This window comes from Aotus nancymaae, unplaced genomic scaffold (genome assembly GCF_030222135.1).
Source record: "Aotus nancymaae isolate 86718 unplaced genomic scaffold, 86718_ANA_hifiasm-v0.15.2.pri h1tg000029l, whole genome shotgun sequence".
Classification (NCBI taxonomy): Eukaryota; Metazoa; Chordata; class Mammalia; order Primates; family Aotidae; genus Aotus; species Aotus nancymaae.
The window spans coordinates 37,246,950-37,269,225 of NW_026988442.1; the positions used below are offsets into that span (position 1 = coordinate 37,246,950).

At 39.8% G+C, this 22,276-nt stretch overlaps 1 protein-coding gene across 1 annotated transcript in view; it reads right to left on the reverse strand.

The window, feature by feature from the left end:
* LOC105727559 (serine/threonine-protein phosphatase 4 regulatory subunit 1-like) overlaps nt 1–22,276 on the reverse strand; it is a 78,704-nt gene that overhangs the window by 32,556 nt on the left and 23,872 nt on the right. The window contains exons 3-6 of the mRNA XM_064382546.1: nt 20,794–20,926; nt 7,801–7,907; nt 6,396–6,538; nt 9–155 (exon numbers count right to left, since the gene is read on the reverse strand). Of these exons, the coding sequence (XP_064238616.1) occupies nt 9–155; nt 6,396–6,538; nt 7,801–7,907; nt 20,794–20,926 (530 nt within the window). The remainder of the gene's footprint in view (nt 1–8; nt 156–6,395; nt 6,539–7,800; nt 7,908–20,793; nt 20,927–22,276) is intronic.

Here is a 22,276-nt window from a genome sequence, read left to right on the forward strand (position 1 = left end):
ACACTTACGCTCACGGCTTCTGCTTTATATTCATCATCACTGTCCAGGGCAGAGAGCTGCAGCAAAATGGGACATACTGTGTTTTCAATATCATGCTGGAAAATAAGGTCTTGTTCCAGAAGAATCAAGAGTACTTCCTGACTTGATTTTCTAACCTAGAAGGGAAAAAAAGGCAGAAGATGAAGCACAAGTGAGCAGAAGTACCCTCAGGATCAAGACTAACCCCACAGAGCAGGTGTGGCCCAGCCAACCCCTGCCTACCTCCCCAGCTAAACATATTGAAGGGCACTGGATCTTCCTGCCTTCTGTTGCCCCTCCTGCCTGAGGTCTTTGAATAGGCCACTCCCTCTACCTGACTGGCTACCATTCCTCTGCTCCAGCCCAAAGTCCCTCTGCTCCTGGACCCTGTTTGAGCAGGTCCCCAAACAACACTTGACTAGTGCCCTGGACTTTTTCCTCCACAGCTCTTGTTCCAGATTTCTGCATTTACATACATACAAACATATAGAGGCTTTTTTTCTGTATGATTTCATAATTGCCACCTGTCTCTCTTGTTGCAGAGAGTGAACTCAGAAGGCAGGTACCACATCTGATTTGGCCTTTGTCCTCCAGTGCACCCTCAGGACCTTGTAGCCTGTGGCATAAAATTTTGCATTCTGTAAGGATCTGTTGAATGAATGGATGACTTCTCGCCTTTTCTCCTTTGTAGGCAAAGAGACAGGAAAACACTGCAGCATCTTCTGCAACTTTGTGAACCCTGGCATGCCACACATGAGATGGGAATTATGTCTGGTACAACGGAACACACAGGGAAGGAGCCGAAGCAACAGCCACAGACAAAGGGGGATGCTCCCACAGAAAACAAAGCCTCCCCAGTCCACAGAAGAAGGCTGAGGAGCTCTTGTTCTTTGCAGTCTGTATGGGAATGAGCAAGCACTGGCACTCAGAGGGGTCCAAAGAAGCTTAAGGACATTTTTGGGGAAATGAAAGCACATAAAATTCCAATTGATAGATAAAATAATGAAATATGCAATTCACCACAGTGATTAAAAGGCAGAAAAATAATAATGGGAGCCAGAAGTGTACAGATGAGTCACAGATGATCAGTCTACAGCAGGTTATCAAAGGTTATAAAAGACTCAAGCCACAGAGGCAATATGACATTAACACTTCTGACCAGGCGACAGATGAAAACAGTATTTCAGAAAGATCATCCTGGCAGTAACATTTCGAGTCAACTGGAGACAGAGGGGAGGAGCTCAGGAGCACTGAAGAAATCTGGCTTCATTATCAAACAGCATGTGCAGCTAATTCAGTTCTACAAATCTTTACTGAAAAAAATAACTACCAGGTGCCAGATCCTGTGCTAGGTCACCAAAGCTGACAAAATACAATCCTGGGCTCTCACTCAAGAAGGCAAGAAACACTTCAGCTTACAACATTTAGAAGAGCTTCCAGTCCCACAGTACACAGCAGACAGACTCAAGAAACCAGACATCCAGCCTCCTGCCTTCTCCAGCCCAGCTGCTGCTCAGCACCCACAACCACACCTCTCCATTTAACTAGCAATTCACCCATACTTCACAGAGGGGTAAAGAAGAGGAGAGGAGATAAGCCAAGCTAGTCCTGAAGCACAGCCCTAGAGCACAGAGACAACTCAACAAAGGGGAGCTGTATCGGTGGCAGCAGTCCTGGCAATAGCATCGATATTACCCTCAACGTTGTGAATTTCATGCCTCACAAGTTCAGTGACCATGAAAAGTACTTGCTGATAAACAGAGTAGGGCCAGCTGGCCTACTGAGGCAGATGCTGCCTGGGACCCAGCACACCCATCCCATCCCCACATGCACAAGAATCTTTGTCTTTGCTAAATTAAGAATCCTAATTAGGGACCTTTAGGTGTTCTCAGGGGCCCCCACTGTGGATGTCCAAGAGTCCGCATCTGTTAAAGGAAGACAGAGACTGACAGAAGAGAGGAGGGGGCATTTGGGAAGGGCAAGATGGTCAGAATCGTAAGAACAGAAGGGACAGGCAGATGCCAGCAGAGTCAAGGGCAGAAAGAGACAGGTGCCAGGAAAGAAGTCTAGGCTGTGCCTCAGAGAACCAGAGTTCAGTGAGAAAGAATTTCTGCACTTTTCTGTTTACAAATGGTGGGAATGAATAGGAGAGATGCCCTCAAGGGGTTAGGTACTTTTGATGGAAACAAAGGAGACAGGGCTGGCTCTAACTGGATGGAGGAGGTGAGGGCAAAGGACTTGTCAGTTCATGGGTGGCGGCTCTGGGGAGTTTGTGAAGTAGGTGGTGGTTCCCTGCATGGAGAAGGGGATGAAGATTGAAGGTCTCTATTTTGCGATGTAAAAGGCAAGGTCACCTGCTTGGCACGAGGAAGGGAGAGGGGAGGAGGCCTGATGAAAGTGGCAAAGTTCTAAGAGAACTGCCAAGGATAATGGGAAATGCAGCTGATGAGGGACAAGGGAAAGGACTGCCAAGCAACGCTTCAAGCCCAGCGGCGACTGGAACCCATAAATTTGCAACGGCACCAATCAATGCATGACGGGACTCCCTCTGCCAAGCTCGGCTACCAGCAGTGGAGGAAGCCGAGGGGCTGGGGAGGACAGGCACAGCCAGTGCGGCAGAAGCAGTATCAAAAGGACAAGTAAATAGAGGGTGATGGCATGGACGGGCTTGAAAGGGTGGGACGAGAGAGGGAGCCGCTGAGGAACAACAGGAAGTAAATGCAGGCAGGCGATAGTGGCTACAGAGCCAGAGGCTGCTGGGGCAGGAAAGCCCAGGGTGGGGGAGCAAAGAAAGGAGGGCAAGCTGTGGTTGGAGTGGAAGTGCGCATGCAGAGGTGCGGCAGATCTGGAAGCACTGGAAGGCGGGCAGCAACTCGGGTGCAGGGGAGGCTGGGTGCAGACACAGCTTGGGCTGACCATAGGCATACTCACTGAGGCCATGAATAAGACTCTTCAGCAAACACAGAATGGGTGTTAGGCACCATGCTAGATCCTGGGGTCAAAACCAGCTTCCTGCCTCTGCCGTTCTGGAAGAGAAGATACGGCAGTGCTATTGGACAAAGGTCAAGAAATGTCAAACCTCCTGACCCAGTGTACTCTCATTTTCAAGAATGAACCCAAAGGAAAAGCCAATAAAAGAACAAAAACACATCCCTTCCGATGCTCAATGCATCTACAATACACACACACACACACACACACACACATACACAACCTGAATGAAATATAAGTATTCAACAAAATTAAAAATATGACAATGATGAGGAAACAGTGTTTTACTGCGTCTATGATGCGGCTTTCTGAGGGCAGAAAATCCGTACTGCTCAGCTCCCTATCCCCAGGCATGAAGCATTGTGCTTGGCTCATAATGGGCACTAAGAAACTGTCTGAATAAATGAATGAATGGAGAAGTTGTATCACATTATGATTAGACCTATGTGGAAAAGAACGTTGGCATCTAGAGAGGAAAATGCAAAAATAATCAAAATACCAACTGTTAGAACAGTAGAAACAGGAGGACTTTTTTCCTTATTTGAAAACTCCGCTTAATGCTGTCACACTGCTTACCAGTTAAAAATGAGTACTTGTTCCTTTGAAAATGCTTGGATCAAGGGAGAAATAAATTTTAGAATCTCTTGAAAATAATGTTAGTGAAAACATGGTATATCGTTAAAAATAAAATAAATTTATCCTTGTGGAAAGCCATCCCCAAATACACTAGCCCAAATAGAAATGATGCAAGTCTATTCACTGCAGCCATTTTAAAGTGCCGAAAGTCTGGAAATAGCCCAAATGTCCATCAATAAGCTCTGCTCTGTTCCCCCAGTGGAGTACTGTACTGCACTGCAAGGAAAGGAGTGAGGACGCTGCAGATGCTGGCACCTGCTCTCGGGGTACTCAGAGCACACGGCACAGGGAGGCAGGAAGAGGGAGCTCCCCGCACCCGAGAAAGGGGCACAGCCGTGCAGAATGCAAGGAATCATCTCAGTTGTTTATCTGTGTGTGCACATGTGTTTTAGGAATGAAGAAAAAACTAAAAGAAACGTTACCTAAAGGGGAGGGAGAAGACATGGGGACCAGAGATAGAAGTCAGACTTCTCTGAACGTGCTTTGTTTTACAGTTTTGACTTTGCAATCAAGTAAACATTTTAAATAATTATAAATCAAAATGTACAAGCTAAAGCAATTCCTAAAAATAAAAAAAAAGAAATGAGAATAACTATATATCAGGTTGGTGGCTTAACCACAAAGAGAAGGATTAATGCAAGTGACTTTAAAACACAGTAACACGAATATGACTGGGCACCTCTAGAAGGATATGGCCTAAAAAAAAGGAATTACGAAGAAGTCTTAAGCTATGTTCAGTAACCCCATCATATTGTAATACTAGGATTTTTATTTTGGATACACAGACATATACATGTATGCTAATGACATCAAGAAGCAGAATTTAGATCACACAAGTGAAAAAAGATACAACTATAAAATCAAAGAAGTAAAACCCCTATAATGCTAAATTTGAGTTGGAAATATCAAGATAAACTTGAAGAATTTTTATCTTTGAAAAAATTGTTCTGTCACTAGAAGCAACGAGTGCCCCCCAGTACCCACATTCCGTTTTCTTATTATTTGCCTCATAAAGGAACCTGGGTTCTTGAAGAAATGGTTGATCCCAGGGAGAGATGCAATATCACAGTGTACTGGGTCGTATTTAAAAACATTCTGTAAATAACTTGAAGGGCTACAACTGGTCAAAGCTGGAACAACTTGATCATCAAAAAGAATAAGTACTACAACAGATTGAAACATATCTACTGTGTTAAAATGCAGGAGTTCCTAACAACACTCAAACAAAGTTTTAAAACCTAACTGGCAACCTTTGTAGATTATTAACATGCCAACAATGATTCTGGGAACTAGTAAACAAAGGCATAAAATAAAGCATTTATTCTGTCTTTCCTACTCAAACAGGTTTTCAGAACTATCAAATAGTTGATAGAGGAAGTTTTTACAGAACAACTCCAGCTATTAAACTAAAAAGAAATGTTGGAATTAGTATGTCAGAATTTACAGCCTCTAATGAGATACTCGATCAGGGCAGCGATCACCAATGGTTGCTCATACAATGATGGGGAACTTTACAGAAAAGGTGGCCAAATTCAGCATTAGGAAAAGATAACCATCCAGAGCTTTTGTGCCCCCTGATTCGATGTAGCAGGAAAACACAAACCATCTACAAAGTATTCTCTCTAAACTAGAAAATCTAAGTCTAGTTGAGCTTCCAACTTAGCTACTAGTTTATAAGAAATGCCTGGAGTAGAGCAACATCTGAACACTACAGAGATGCAATGAACCATATCCCAAATATAGGCAATTCTATAACACTAATGACCTGGCTTCCTCAACAAATAGCAAGGGAAAAATGTGGGGAGGGACAACATTATAAATTTTAAAAGATCTAAGAGACCTGTATCACCTAGATTCAATGTGTGAACCTTGTTTGTATTCTGGTTTGAACAGCCTCTGTGCAAAAAAAAATACCTATGAGAAAACTAGGAAATTGGACCAATGACTAGACATTAGATGATGTTAGATAACTACTGACAATTTTTATATTTGCATTAATGAAATTATCATTATGTTTTTTAAAAAGAGTCTATTTCGTAGAGAATAATACTAAAAAGTATTTACAGCTGAAATGAGATGGTGTCTGCAAATTCTTTTGTCTGGATTGGATTTTATCTGGGCAAGATAAATGAAAAAAGATTGATCAAATGCTTTTTTATTTTCTTTTGAGACAGAGTCTCACTGCGTCGCCCAAGGTGGAGGGCAGTGACATGATCTTGGCTCACTACAATCTCCACATCCCAGGTTCAAGCAATGCTCCTGCCTCAGCCTCACGAGTAGCTGGGACTACAGGCACATGCCACCACGCCCAGCTGATTTTTGTATTTTTAGTAGGGACAGGGTTTCACCATGTTGGCCAGGCTGGTCTTGAACTCCTGACCTCAGGTGATCCACCTGCTTCAGCATCCCAAAGTGCTGGGGTTACAGGCGTATGCCATTGCGCCTGGCCAGGTCAAATGTTAATGATGGTTGATACCAGGTGTAGGGCACAAAGGCATTCATTTTCATATTCTCTCTACTGTTATGTGTGTTTGAAAATTTCCACAGTAAAATGTTAAAGAAAAAGAAGAAAGATTTCATGATAAGAATGAGTGCTATCTTCCTACATGACTAGAGGAACTGTACACAGATAGATCTTTTGTTCTCAAATCACTTAACTCTAAGAAACTGTTTTTTGAATTATGAATATCAGCTAAAACGAGACTAAAGAGCATTTGCTAAAGAAATCTTAAGGTTATAATTTTTCAAACCTGAATGTTTGGATCTGTGAGGTACCTCACCACAATAGGTATGAGATATTCAGAGAGCACCACTGGAAAATTCGATCTGTTTTCTTGTAAAAACATGGCAATAGGAGGAATCTGTTCCATCAGCTCAGTCCGCACTGTGGGCTCTGCAGCAACAAAAAATTTAGAAAAATTAAAGAATAAGCCAAGCATCTTACATAGTATATACTGATAGTTCCTAGCTTTTCTTACTAAAATACTTCATCAAAGAAATTAGACAAATGCAGTTTAAAAATCATTTCCCGTTTAGAGTATTTATGCTACAGACAGGCTTAAAAAGCTAATGAGCTATACAGCAATATAAAAACATAAAAAGAAGAGAGAATGACAACTCTATTATAACAAGCCATATATAAATTGAGGAGGGAGCAAGAAGTCTGCATGCTGGGCCAGCGTCCAAAAGCCATTATAACTAATGGCTTATATGCCAGACCTATGGGTTGTGCTTATTTAAATTCTAGCCAGAATGTATACATTATAAATAATTTTTTCATAAATGCACTCCCCTACAATCCACGCATCCCAATTATTTCTAAGGCAAAGCATTAAACGAAAGAGCGGCTCTAGCTCCAATATACCACATTAAATTTAACACAAATATATAATTGCTACAGCACTGTAAATGGTGACTCATTTACAAAGAGAATCCATTTAAAGATGCAAAACATCCACTTGGGCCTTTTTAAAAGCATTGTGTTATATTCATATGAATATTTTAAACTAACATGGGAGCTAATACGGAAGTCTTATTTTTCTATTTTCAGTTAAAATGATCAAATTCTAAAGCCTGAGAGTCCTGAAACTTTCTGAAGTTCTCATCATTCATCCTGTAGGGAGGAGGGCCTGCAGCACAGCTCTCAGTACCAGCAGCCCCACCACTCACCCATCTAACTCATCTCTACTGGGGCGGGGGAAGACAACACCATCGTGTCTGCCATACAGCAACGCGCTTTTCTTCCAGAACACCAATCATGGAGAGGTAGAATGAGAAAGAAAACTCAAGATTCCCCTTGAGGGAAACTAACGACTGGGATTTTCGAGGCTTCTTTTGATTTGGTATTTCTTAGCAACCAATAGTCTGGCAAAACTCAAGAAATACAAAAGGCCTAAATGCCAAGGCAAACAGTATTCACAGCCATTAATCATTCTAATTTTCTAAATGTAAGAAAATTTCAGTCAAAATTCAACTAAGACACCCATTCTTCATGACAAAATCCATTTGTGGTTAGAAATTGCTTAAAAGTTATTAATTACAACTGTTTATTGATTAATAAACAGTTTTTTTAAAAAAAATTAGCTATTATTGGTTATATATAATTTCTTAAAAATTCATAAGTAAAAAATAAAATTATACAATACTTATACAAACCTGCATCTTCTGACAATCTGACCACAATCTCCATTACTGTTAGGAAGTCCTCTTCATTGTTACTGAAGTCCCGGAAGATATCAAGCAGCCCTCTGGCAATAATCTGCCTATGGAGACAAAAACAACGCATATGGTTATTTGGGCCATACTGACTGAGGGCCACAAGGTTCCAGGCATTGTGCTAAGAGCAGGTAAATGCACCTTGACGCAAGACAAACTGAGCAACCTGTGTCCAGGAGGACGGAGACTACCCGGGAATACCCAAAGACGGCCGTTCCAATGCAGGCCAGAGTCCTACAGGCAAGGAGGCCCCCATCTTCTAGTCTGGCAGTCATCAGAGCTTGAAAATGTCCACTTGAGAATAAGGGAAAACCCTTTTCTTATTTTCTGACTGGTTCCTCAGGCCAACATAGGCTTGGAAGAAAAGCCCAAGACAGTTAAAGGGAACTAAAGAATCAATAAATGCAGAAGAGAAAGGCCCAAAGAGGCATCTGACGGCCTCTCAGTGACTGAATGAGGAAGTGCAGACTAGAAATTCTGCAGAAATTCTCTCAGAAAGCCTTGAGAGAGTTTTTTAAATTCAGACATTTCTCTACATTTATTATTTTTACTTTCTTACCTCCCTGTGCTGATTAACCATAAAACCTATAAAACGAGAAGGACCTATAGATGGGAGTAAGGAAAGGAGGAGCTGGAGAGACTGCATCCCACTATAGGCAGAACTGGTCAAGAGAACCAAGATAAAGTCAGAAGTGGCAGCCACCAAAAGGAAAGCGAAGTCACCACAGTCCACCAGCCTGAGCAATGGACAGGAGAACAGTAAGTCAGCCTGAGGCTGAGGAGCAGGCCAAAACTCAACTCAGGAAAGTCCCACCACAAGACGGCAAGCAATAGAGGTATGACAGGCACCACGCCGTTCTATACAGAGGAAGCTCTGGCCATGGGGGGAGACAACATGACTGTCATTGCAGGACCAAGTGACCATGTCCCATCCTAAGCATGATCTGAGCCAGAGCTACAGAAGGCCTACTGAGAAGAAACGTCAAAATCTCTCCAACAGCTAATTCCATCAATACACTGATCAATGAAGCAGGGCAGGGGTAGGGGACACCCTAAGGTGTGGGGCCTTCCCTAAGAGTGGACCCACATGCCCAGGAGGCCACTGTGAACTGTGGCTAGCTCTGGACTACCCAAAGACAGGAAATTAAAAATGAATAAAAAATTCTTTTAGACATCCAAAAAATCTATCACCAGCAGATTGAACTATAAGAAATGATAAAGAAAACCCTTCAGGCAGAAAGAAAATGACACCAGATGGAAATCTGAATATACAGAAAGGAATAAAGAGCACCAGAAGTAATAACTACATAAATAAATAAATATGTATATATATATAAACTTTTATTATTTAAATCTCTTTAAGAAATAATAAACTAAGTTAAAAATAGCATTTAATTACTGTGGATTTATAACACATATATAGTAAAATACATGACAAAAATAACAAAGACCAGGAGAGGGGAAAAAAGGGCATACTATGATAAGGTCTTTATACTATACATGAAGTGGTAAAATACCGGAAGGTAGACCATGGTAAGTTAAATAGACATACCACAAATGCTAAGGCAACCACAAAAATGAAAAAAACAATGAATTATAACTAATAAACTATTTAAAAATCAAACTAAAATCACAAAAAAGTTCAATTAACTCAAGAGAAAGCAGATAAAGAACAAAAAGGGAACAAAACAGATGTGACAAATAGAAAACAAACAGCAAGATGATATACTTAAGCCTAACTACATCAACAATTATATAAAAGTTCCAATTAGAAAAAGATTAACAAAATGGATAAAAAACAAGACCCAGCTACATATTACTCATAAGAAACACACTTTAAATATACAGATGCAAATAAATAATTAAAAAATGTATTATGATAACAATAGTCCAAAGAAAGCTGGAGTATGCTAACATCAGACAAAACAGATTTTGGACCAAAGAATATCACCAAGGAAAAAAAGGTCATTTCATAATGATAAAGGGGTAAACTCATGAAGAAGACATAATTATCTCAAATGTATATATGCCTAATAATAGAGCTTCAAAATACATGCAGCAAAAAACAATACAACTGCAAGGAGAAATAGACAAAAGTCAATGTCAAAGTCCAGAAACAAACCCACACATATATCAAGTGATTTTTTTTTTTACAAAGATGAACAGGGAAGATCTTCCAAAAGTGGTGCTAGAATAAATAGTCATATTGGGGGGGCGGAAAAGAACACTGACTCATTTCACAACATACACCAAAATTCATTCAAAAGACCATATATCTAATGTAAGAACGAAAACATAAAATTTCTTGAAAAGAAAAAAAAAACCTTTGTGACCTTAGGTTAGACAAAGATTTCTCAGGAGCCAAAGTATATAAACCATAAAAGAAAAAACTGATAAATTTGACTTCATCAAAATTTAAAATTTTGCTCGCTAAATCACACAATTGAGAAAATAAAAATGATGAGCCACAGAATGGAGAAAATATCTGACCAAAACTGGTATCTAGAATATATAAATAATCCTTATACTCTCATAACTCAATAATAAGCAGACAAACATCCCAATTAAAATAATATGTGTTCATAAATGATTCCAGCACATTATTAATACTAATAACCGAAAGGTAGAAACAACCTAAATATCAACTGATGAATGAATAATCAAAATACTATGTATCCATTCAATGGAACATTATTAAACGAATGAGGTACTGATGCATACTACAACATGATGTAGCTTTTTTTTTTAAAACACAGGGTCTCACTCTGTCACCCAGGCTAGAATGCAGTGACACAATCGTAGCTCGCTGCAGCCTTGAACTCCTGGGCTCAAGTAAACCATGGATGAACACTGAAAACAGCATGCTAAGTGAAAGAAGTCAGTCACAAAAGATGACATACTATATGATTACATTTCTATAAAATGCCTGGACTAGGCAAATCAGTGGAGACACAAAGTAGCTGAGTGGTTGCCTAGCAGTGGCAGATTGGAGAGGAATGGGTAGTGGTTGCTAATGGGAACCAGATTTCTTATTGAGGTGATAAAAATGCTTTAAAATTCATTGTGGCAATGTTGCACAACTGTGAATATACTAAAAACCATCAACTTATACACTTTAAAACAGTGAAATGTATGACCCGTAAGCAAACTAAATCTCAATAAAGTTGTTTTATTCTTTTAAAAAACAAAAGATTTTAACAACTTCACAAAAGAAAATGTACAAACAGCCAAGAAATACAAGAAAAAATTCTCAACATCACAAGTCTTCAGAAAACTACAAACGGACCAAGCACGGTGGCTAACACCTGTGATCCCAGCACTTTGGGAGCCCAAGGCAGGCAGATTGCTTGAATCCATGAGTTCGAGACCAACCTAAGCAACATGGTAAAACTCTGTCTCTACAAAAAATACAAAACTTAGCAAGACATGGTGACATGCACCTGCAGCCCCAGCTACTCAGGAGGCTGAGGTGGGAGGATCACTTAAACCCAGGAGGTAGAGGTTGCAGGGAGCTGAAATTGCACCACTGCACTCCAACCTGGGTTACAAAGCGAGATTCTGTCACAAAAAAAAAAAAAAAAAGTCAAGATCATGAAAGACAAGGATAGAACGTTCCATCACAGATGGAGGGGCCTAAGGAGACATGGCAACTGTAAATGTAATGTAGCACCCTGGATAGGATTCCGGAGCAGAAAAAGAACATTAATGAGAAAATGTAGACTCCAAGTGAAATCTGTAAGTGTAACAGTGTACCAATGCCAATGTTACTTTCTTGTTATGATAAATGTGTCATGCTTATTTAAGCCATAAACATTAGAGCAGTTTCCTGACCTCGGCACTACTGATATTTTGGAGTGGGTAAGTCTTTGTTGGGGGCAAGGGGCTGTCTGGTGCATTGCAGGATGTTTAGTAGCATCCCTGGCCTCTACCCACAGAAGTCAGTAGCATCCCTGGTGCCCCAAGATGTGACAACCAAAAATATATCTAGACATTGTCTAAGATCCTTTGGCGGCAAAAGGTATAAGGGAACTAACTCTCAGTACTATCTCTGCAACACTTCTGTAAACCTAAAATTTTTTCAAAATAAAAAATGTAAAGACAAAATAAAACACAAGGCCAAAAATGCAAAAGCTACAATGAGGTAACACTACAACTATTGGAAGAACTAAAATTATCATGACAATACCAAGTGCTGGCAAAGAGATGAAATAGGAATCCACAGACATTTGTAGAAATGCAAATTAGTACAAGCAATTTGGAAAACAGTGTGGCAATTCCTCTGAAAATTAAAACATACACTGACCAGCCAACCCAGCAATTTCACTCTTAGGCATTTGCCCATATGAGACGAAAACCTATGTCCACACAAAGTGGAATGAAAATGTTCATATAGGCATCATTCACAACAGCCATGAAGTGGAAAACTCCCAGTGTTCCCTGAACTGGTGAATGCAATACAAAACACAGAATATCTGTGCATACTCAGCAATAAAAAGGAATTAGCTAGTGATAACAACAGGGATGAATTTCTAATGCATTTTGCTAAGGAAGAGAAGCCAGACATGTAAGATTATATCCCATAGGACTGAATTTATATGAAATTCTAGAAAAGGCAAAATATTTTGAAAACATCAGAAACAAGGTCAATGGTTGCCTGGGCCCATGGTGGTCACAGAGGGAGGGACTGCCAGACAGCAAAAGAGCAAATAAGGGCACTTGTCAGGTGATTGAAACTTTTGAACTCCACTGTGACAATGGTTGGATGACTGTATACGTTTACCAAATTCATCCAAGTGAACGATTAAAGTGGGTGAAGCTTATCACATGTAAAATATGCCTCAATAAAAGTTCTTTAAACAAAGACACTGATAAGGGAAAAAGTCAGGGCCATCAGCAGTGCCCTGGGGTGATCTGGAGGCCTCTGTGTTCAAGTAGAAGAACTGGAGCTACTGAAGGCTTTCTCTGATCAAGTAGAAAGAGACCCGACTGCCTCTGTCCACTCCTCTGAGCAACTGACCATCCAGGAACAATGCATGTCATTTCTGGCCATGCATGCATCAGAAGAGTTCACTTTGAAAACCCACCCTGACTTGCAGGGAAAAAAAAAAAAGACTAAAAATGTAGAATTCAAAGGTTCAGTCCTTTGGCCCAGGATACTATCGGAAGAAATCCATCAACTCAAGCCTGTACCCAGGGAGATTTACATCACCCTTGGGATGAAAGATCGAGATCTGGAAGCCAAGAGGTTTGGGAAAGTCAAAATAAGACACTGCAGAGAAAGTCACTAATTACATTTCACCGGACCACATTCATTCAACTTCCCTTGGGAAATCAGGCAACTAAGATCCCCAATCTGCTTCTAGGGCCATAGAACAGATAGGGAAATTTGCATCCAGCCTCAAATGGTCACAAGGGACTTGGCCTCTTAAAGAAAGTGAGGAAAGGGATAAGAGAGGACGTCTAAAGCAGAGACAACTCTACTACAGAACAGGAGAGAGCTAAAGACTCAAACAAATTGGTGCATTGGAACCACCACCTTGGAAAATCTGGCTGCTGTATATTGCAATGACCTGGAGAGCCCACAGTGGATGAGCAGAGTCCAGAAGCGTCGCCTCAACACTTCTCACTTGTTTGTTAGCTTTGTTAATAAGATGAAAGAAGAAACTGGCCCTCTGGAGAGACAAACCATGCCTGTACTCAGAAGAGTGCAGGGAAACTCAGTGAGATGACATGTAGCAAGCACAAAGCAGGGTAGCGGCACACCATAAGTCCTCTGTGGTGCCAGCCACTAGGACTGCAAGACAAGCAAGAAGCTGCCAACGACAAATGAACAGAAAGAAGCTTAAATAAATTATGATCTATCTATATCCTGGCATACCATGCAACCATTTGTATTGTCTTAGTATCTCTATATATGTACCAAGTTAGAAAGATGTCCATGATACATTAAACGAAAAGAGGTGAAAAATTTGCATATGGCATGAGCCTATTTCTTAATACAAATTACACTTAGGTATACACGTGCAATACATGTACACATAAACATATACATATACTTATTTAGGAAACAATCTAGAAGGATATTCATCAAACTTCACAAGGTTGTAGTAGGGGAGGGAGGGAAACTCTATTTAAATTCCTGAAGTTGTTAAACATTTCAATGGGCATGTATTATGTTTGTGAATTTTTTTTTTTTTAATATAAAAAGGATGGCCAGGGAGACCAAGGCAAGCAGATCACCTGAGGTCATGAGTTCAAGACCAGCCTGGCCAACACGGTGAAACCCCATCTCTACTAAAGCTACAAAATTTAGCTGGGCATTGTAGTGTGTGCCTGTAATCCTAGCTACTCGGGAGGCTGAGGCACAAGAATCACTGGAACTTAGGAGGCAGAGGTTGCAGTGAGCCGAGATCATGACACTGCACTCCAGCTTGGGCAACAGAGCGAGACTCCATCTCAAAAAAAAAAAAAAAAAGGATGGCTTAATTATACGTGGCAACATAACCAATGTTCCCTGGAAATCCAATCATGGATTAGCCCTCCATGTCTTTGTTCCTTCTTTCCCCAATCATTCGGTTACAATCATGTGTTTCACCCAACCAGCTCTAGACTCAGTGTGAGAAGCTTGGAATACCAGGATGAGCAAGGTCCAGGCCCTGCTCTTAGGAGCTTTACGAACTAGGCCTGGAGGTAGACAAGAAAATTAGGATGACCAGTAGGAACAGGACCCACAGAGAGTACTCACAGAATACGACAGAAACACAGAAGAACACAAAGGGGCTAGCCAGAGAGATGAGGAGTGTGAAGATGAGAAGTTCGGCAGAGACCTTGGATGTTGGAATGATGAGACAAGGACTTTAAGATAAGTGCGAACAGTATGGAAAAGTCTGGAGGAAACGCTGGACACACTGGGCAGCTAAGGAATGTGGGAACTTTCTGTATCTTCCACTTGAGTTTTCTGTAAATCTAAAATGCTCTCAAAAATAAAGTCTGTTAATTAAAGAAAGAATGGAAATGAAATACTCTTTCAGACAAACAAAAGCTGAGAAAATTCACTGACAACAGCCTTGTACAAAACAAAAATTGTCAAAAGAAGTTCTTAAGGCAAAAAGGATACCTAATAGAAATTGGCAGGTTACCAAAAAAAAAAAACAAAAAACATCAAAAATGGTTAAAAAAAAAAAAAGATGGCGAATATTTAAAAATCTATTTCTTATTTGTAATTGCCTTAAGATAGCTGCTACACGAAGTACACATTGTAAAAAGTATTCTGAAACGTATGAATTGTGTAGAAGTAAAATGTAGGAAAATAACAGCACAAAAGTCAGAGGAGGAGAAGCAGAAGAACACTGCTGTGAGGTTCTTATGCAACATCTCCAACTATACAGTATGCAAAGTGGTATCATTTTATTTGAACATATGTCATGATGAATGAAAAAATTATACTGTAATCCCTAGAACAATCAATTACAATTTTTAAGAAGAAGTACTGTATAACAAATAAGCCAACAGTGGGGAAAAAATGATTTTTTTTAAGGCAGGAAAAACAGAAAACAAGAATAGTTGAGACAAATAAAAAAAAAATACTAAGATGGTAGATTTAAACAAACCACATCAATAGTAACATCAAATGGAAATGATTTAAACATTCAAATTAAGAGGCAGAGATTATTCAATTAGATAAAAAAGCAAGACTTAATTATATGCCTTCTATAATAAATACACTTTAAATTTAAAGATAGATAAGCTAAAAATAAAAGTATGAACAAAAGTACACCACACAAACATTAATCAAAAGAAAGCTGGAGTGTATATATTAATATCAGACACGGTAAGCTTCAGTAAAGGAGAATATTCCTAGGGGAAAAAAGGGACATTATCCAGTGTTAAGAAATCAGGCCCAGCGTAGTGCCTCACACCTACATTCTAGCACTTTAGGAGGCTGAGGTGTGTGGATCAACTGAGGTCAGGAGTTCGACACCAGCCTGGAGACCAACATGGTCAATATGATGAAACCCCTTCTCTACTAAAAATACAAAAATTAGCCAGGCATGGTGGCGTTCACCTGTAATGCCAGCTACTCAGGAGGCTGAGGCATGAGAATCACTTGAACCTGGGAGGCAGAGGTTGCAGTGAGCCAAGATCGCACCACTACACTCCAGCCTGGAGGATAGAGCAAGACTCTGTCTCCAAAAAAAAAGAAATCAATTTATTCAACAAACTAGAACAATACTAAATGTGTATGCACCCAACATGAAAACTTCAAAATATGTAAAATAGGTAAAACTAAAATTAAAAGGAAAATCCACAATTGTGGTTGCAAGTGACAACATTTCTCTTAGTCATTGACAGAACAAGTAAAACAGAAAATAGGTAAGCATGTATTACCCTTAACCTAATTTATAAAATACCCAAAAAACATGGTAGTGTATTGCAATGCACATTCCTTTCAAGTGGACATGGAATAGTTTACTAAGATAGAACACATTCGGAGCCATAAAATAAATCTCAACAAATTTAAAAGGGAAAAAACACAGAGTATGTTCTCTGACCACAAAAGAATTAAATTACAAATGAATAACAGAAAGATATCTGGAAAATCCTCAAATATCTGGAAATACAACAACACACTTCTGAATTACTAAATGATCAAAGGAGAAATCATTATTAACTTAAAAATACTTGTGCTGAGAAATAATGAAAATGTTATATATCGAAACTTGAGGATTCAGCTAAGATAGTACCTAAGAGGAAACTGTACAATATTAAATGCAGATGTTACAAAAGAAAAGCCAAAAACAAAAAAAAAAAAATTAAACTAAGTATCCTTGAAGAAAAAGAAAAGCAATTAAATCCCAAAAGTAAAAAAAAAAAAAAAAACCCAAGAAAAAAATAATACAGATTAGAGCAGATATTACTGAACTATATTATAGAAAAGAAACACACAACAGGAAACAAAGCCAAAACTTGATTCTTTGAAATAACTAATGAAATTCATAACCTTCTGGTAAGAATTATCTCGGGGGAAAAAAAAGAAACAAGGCACAAATAACAAATAACAGGATGGAAATGGGGCCACACTACAGATCTCACAGACAATAAAAAAAAAGAAAAAAGAAATTGCCGTTTTCCAATCCAGAATGAAATAACAGACTTAAGCAATGATTATTTGTGAACCCTGAAATCACCAGAAGAAAGACTGGTGAGGAATTTTATAATGAAAAAACAAAACACCTGAGCCCACTGCTCAATATAAAATCTCTAAAAGTGCGACAACTAGACATTGTTTCTTAATGTTTTGTAATATGAACTTGACAAAACAACATATGAGGTTTTGTTTTTAAAAAAATTGAAGCAGAATATAATCAATTCTCCAAATGTAGTTTTCAGTTTACAGAAAAGACAGGGCAAATGATACTATGAGAATGATGACCACCAAATAGAGAATGTGGAAAATTCTTTAAGCTAATAACCCCTTCAACAAATAGATGATATAGAGAAAGATGAAAGAGAGAACCATTGGAGATTAAAAGAAGTTTAAGATCAAAAGGAAAAAAAAACTGTAAACAAAAACAGATTTAAGAGACATATCTACCTAATGAAATGTGTAGACCTTATTGGGATCATGATTCAAACAAATCAACCATAAAAGGTATTTTTGAGACAGTCAGGAAAACTTGGTTCAGCTTCTTTGTTTTTTTGGCTTTTCTTTTGTAACATCTGCATTTTATATTGTACAGTTTCCTCTTAAGTACCTAAGGATATAGAATGGTAAACTGGAAAGCATTGTTGTTGATTTTGTTAAATGTGATGATATTACAGTTAGATTTGCTCTAAGTTCTTAACTGGATAAAATATGATGTCTCAAATTTCCTTTAAAATGTCCAACCAAAAAAAAGCGCAAAACTTCTGCAGAGAAAATGACCAGACTGCATTGGGAGACTAAAGAAAACCTAGATAAATGAAAAGATACACCATGTTTATGGATTGGAAGTCTACATATTGCAAAAAGGGCAATACTCTCCAAATTGACCTATAGATTCAATGCAAACCCAATCAAAATCCTAATAGATGTTCTGTTTTGTTTTATTTTGTTAGAATCTGGTGAGCTGGATTTAAAATTTATATGGTAATGCAAAGGACCAAGAATAACAAGTCATGCCAAAAAAGAAAAACAAGATGGGAAGACTTGTTATATCAAATATCAAGACTTACTATAAAACTACAGTAACCAAAACAAGCAGTATTGGCTGAGGGAACCACTGGAAGAGAAGAGAGAGTCCAGACAAAGACTGTAAACACAGGCTGGACTATAACAGAGGTGGCACTCCAGAGCAGTGAGAAAAGAACACACTTTTGATAAATGACACTGTGACATCAGAAAAATGAAACTAGAGTCATTTTTCAAATGATAAAGAAAAATTAAGTTCAGACAGATTACAGAACTATAGTATATCTCTTTCACAGGAAAAAAAAATAAAGGCTTTAAAGCAATATAAAGAAATAGAGAAAAAAGCTTCTAAATGCACTAAGTATAAAGGAAAATGTCAATAAATTTAACTACATTAAACTGAATAGCTTGTGTGTCAGGCACAGTGCTCATACTGTTGAGGCCAGGACTTTGAAACCAGCCTAGACAACATAGTGAGACCCTGTTTCTATGCAAAATAAAGTCACTGGGCAAGTGCCTGTAGTCACAGCTACTCAGGAGGCTGAAGCAGGAGGATCTCTTGAGCCCAGGAGTTTGAGGCTCCAGCTACGAACTGCACCACTGCACTCTAGCTGGGTAACAGAGCAAGACTTGTTACCTTGTTACCCCAAGTCTAAAAAAAAAAAAAAAATGAATAGCTTCTGGTCACCAAAAGAATACCACAAAGGGAGTTTAAACACAAGCCACCAGTTGAAAGATGTTTATCATACATAATTAACAAAGGTTTGAAATCTAGAATACACATAGAATTTCCACAAATCAATAATAAAAAGACAAACAACCCATCTTCTCCCTACCAATTCAACCAAAGATTTGAACAGGCACTTCACAAAAAAGAAACACAAATGTTCAACAAACATGTGAAAAGGTGTTTAAACTCATAGTAAGGAAAATAAAAATTTAGATCACAAAGTGATACCGTTAAATATACTACCAAACTACTGGATTGGCTAAAATACAAAAATCTGGCAATACCAGTTGGCAGATAAAATGTAGGGCAAAGGTAAGGCCGGTAAGCATGGTGGCTCACACCTGTAATCCCAGCACTCTGGGAGGCCGAGGCAGGTGGATCAACAGAGGTCAGGAGTTTGAGACCAGCCTGGGCAACACAGTAAAACCTCATCTCTACTAAAACTACAAAACTTGGCAGGGCATGGTGGTGGGCACCTGTATTCCCAGCTACTTGAGAGGCTATGGCAGAAGAATCGCTTGAACCACTGCACTCCAGCCTGGGCGAAGAAGAGAGACTCCGTATCAAAAAAAAAACAGTAGGGCAAAGGTAGGAGTATAAATTGACATAACCACTTTGGAAAACTGGCATTGTCTACTAAAGTAGAAGATAAGCATGCACCGTCACACAGTAGCTCTTTCCTGAGTACATGTCCTACTGAAATGCCTAACTTGTGTGTCCCCAGATACAGCTCCAAGACTGTTCACAGGAAAACTGCTTGTAATCGTCAAAACAAGAGTAGTTGGATAAATGTCAGTATATTCAAGAACACTATTACAAAAAGAACAAATTCAAACTATTAATATATGCAAAATCCATAAAAGTAACATATTCTGTATGATTTCACATATATAAAGTCCAGAAACAACAAAATTAAATTACATTATTTGGCAGTTGTACCAAAACTAGAAAGACAAAAAAGAAAAAAAGACATCATTCAGGATATCATCATTCCCTAGCAAAAAAGGAGAATAATAATGGACTCACCTGCAATATTAAATGGATTCATCCAGTAACATCCTTGTGAGCTTGCTATGATTTAATAGATGAATGGGCTTAGCCTATATTTGGCATGGAATGTAATTTTTCTTGTTTCTTTTTCTTTTTAATAGAATGTAATTTTTAAAATTCAGAGTCAATGAAGGTAAGGAAAGAGTCTATGTGAGTACCGTCAAGTCTTTACCAGTGGTGTAGTTAGGGACTACATGGGGAAGGCCAAAAGTAGGGACGCTCAGAGGACAGTTTAGAAGGAGACAAGCCAGTGTTGCAAGTGGTGTGAAAAGGCACCTGTAACAGGCAAGGACAACAGAGGACAGAAGGCAAACCTGAGGGAGGCGAGGGATCCAGGACAGACGGCCCGTCAAAGGGCAGAACAGGAGGAGAGAGACTTTCAGCTGAGAAAGGAGAGGAGAATGCTTTCAGATTCACAGAAGTTTGGGTAGAGTGTAAATGGAAAGAGAAGCCTTAGTTTCTGGTTTCTTCAAGAAATTAAGAATCAAGGTCATCTGCCGAGCCAATGTGAGCCTGGAGTTGAACCCTGCCAACACCATACACAGTGATAATAGAGAATGGCATGACACACTGCCACCGAGGTCCCTGATGCACAGTACAGTCAAAAAACAAAGCAGGCAGACAATGCTTCCAACTGATGCTTCTTAGTGCTTCTCAGTTAAGGAATGCATGACTTTTCTGATTACTGCATATGTGAAAGAAACTCAGTTAGCAATCCTCATCACTTAAACACCATGAAATTCATCACCATTTCCTTCCTGGCTTACCAGGTGGTCAGTAAAACAATAACAAAAATAATGAAAAAGCCTAATAAGATGGTACCATTCAGACACAACCCCAGCATCCTGGTGACCATCTGTATCCCACCTACCTCAACAACCATGAAGTCTCCTCAAAGCTGTCACAGAGAAGTGGCCCCAATTGTCAGCTTAAAGCACACAACACAGTTGTCAACACACTGCACAGGCCTAGCTGGACTTACCGGTTGAAGGTGTTCTCACTGAAGGCATATTTCTCCAGGCGAGTAAGCGGAGGCAGGTTATCCTGGCCTGGAACGTCCAAGAAGGCCGTTACTCTCATGTTGTTGCAATCTGGACCACAGTCTTCAAATCCATCTAAAGAGGAAGAGTGGGAGGAAAAAATAAGACTCAAAAGTGTGCATCAACTGTGACAAGTCACACTTGGGTCAAGACATGGCCTTGTGGCATGCTTTCTACCTTCACAAGAAGCCCTTTCACAGCTGAAGTCTCTCAGAATCATAAAGTGGAGAATTCAGCCAAAATGAAATGGTCAGTTGAAGAACCCCAGAAGAAAAGTAATAGGTACGAGAGTCACGGAGAAGAGCCGGACGCCTTTCTTTTAGTGCAGGCTGTCTAATGCATGGGTGAAGGGAACCACTCCTCTACTAGAGAACTCAGCAAGTTAGCAGATGCTCACTCCTAAGAAAAACAGCCACGTGGGGCTATCCAAACAGGTTAAAGCAGTCAAAGGAAAAACAAATCAGTTTGGCCTGGTTAGCAAGACGCTGACAGAAAGTTCACTCCACATCTAGTCTGTTCTAAACGTACTTATGTAACCTCATAGATGCCATGACGTACGGTCCCATCCATCCATATCTGTGGCCCTACAACACCCAACCACACCTGTTCCTCCAACTTATTCTGGCCAAAACTGAGCCACCAATTAGCATCCTTCTCTTCCATTTTTTTTTCTCCCCGAAACTGAGTCTCACTTTGCTGCCCAGGCTGGAGTGCAGTGGTACAATCTCAGCTCACTGCAAACTCCATCTCCAGGGTTCAAATGATCCTCTTGCCTCAGTCTCCCTGAGTACCTGGGATTACAGGTGTGCGCCACCACACCCAGCTAATTTTTTGTATTTTCAGTAGAGACAGGATTTTATCATGTTGGCCAGGCTGGTCTCAAACTCCTGAGCTCAGGTGATCTACCTGCCTTGGCCTCCCAAAGTGCTGGGATTACAGGCATGAGCCACCGTGCCCAGCCCCTCTTCCTCTTTAAACCTGCTCTTTTCCCTCCTGTGCAATGGTGTAGCTGAATTCATGGGCTCTGGAGCCAAACACACCTGGAATGGGATGAATCTCACAACTACTACTCACTGCTGTGTGGCCAGAGTTTGTCAATTCACCTGTCTATACTTCCATGTTGTCATCTTGAGGGTGGGGATGAGACCCCTCCCTTGCGCTATCAGGATGCAGGAGTAAGTGGGTCCATGCATGCGAAGACTTGCAGGATCTGGCCGACTTTGACATTGTTCACCTCCCTTTACATACTCCATGCTTCACACCCCTACTGCATTCTGAAGATGCTGTTCCCTATCTCTCCCATTTGGCCTCAAGGTCTCAGCTAGGGTGAAGCCTCTTTTAGAATGCCTTGCCTGCCCACTCTCCTCACACCTCAAGTGCTCCTGGTGACAGCAACCTGTGCCAACCTCCTGCAACATGACGTTC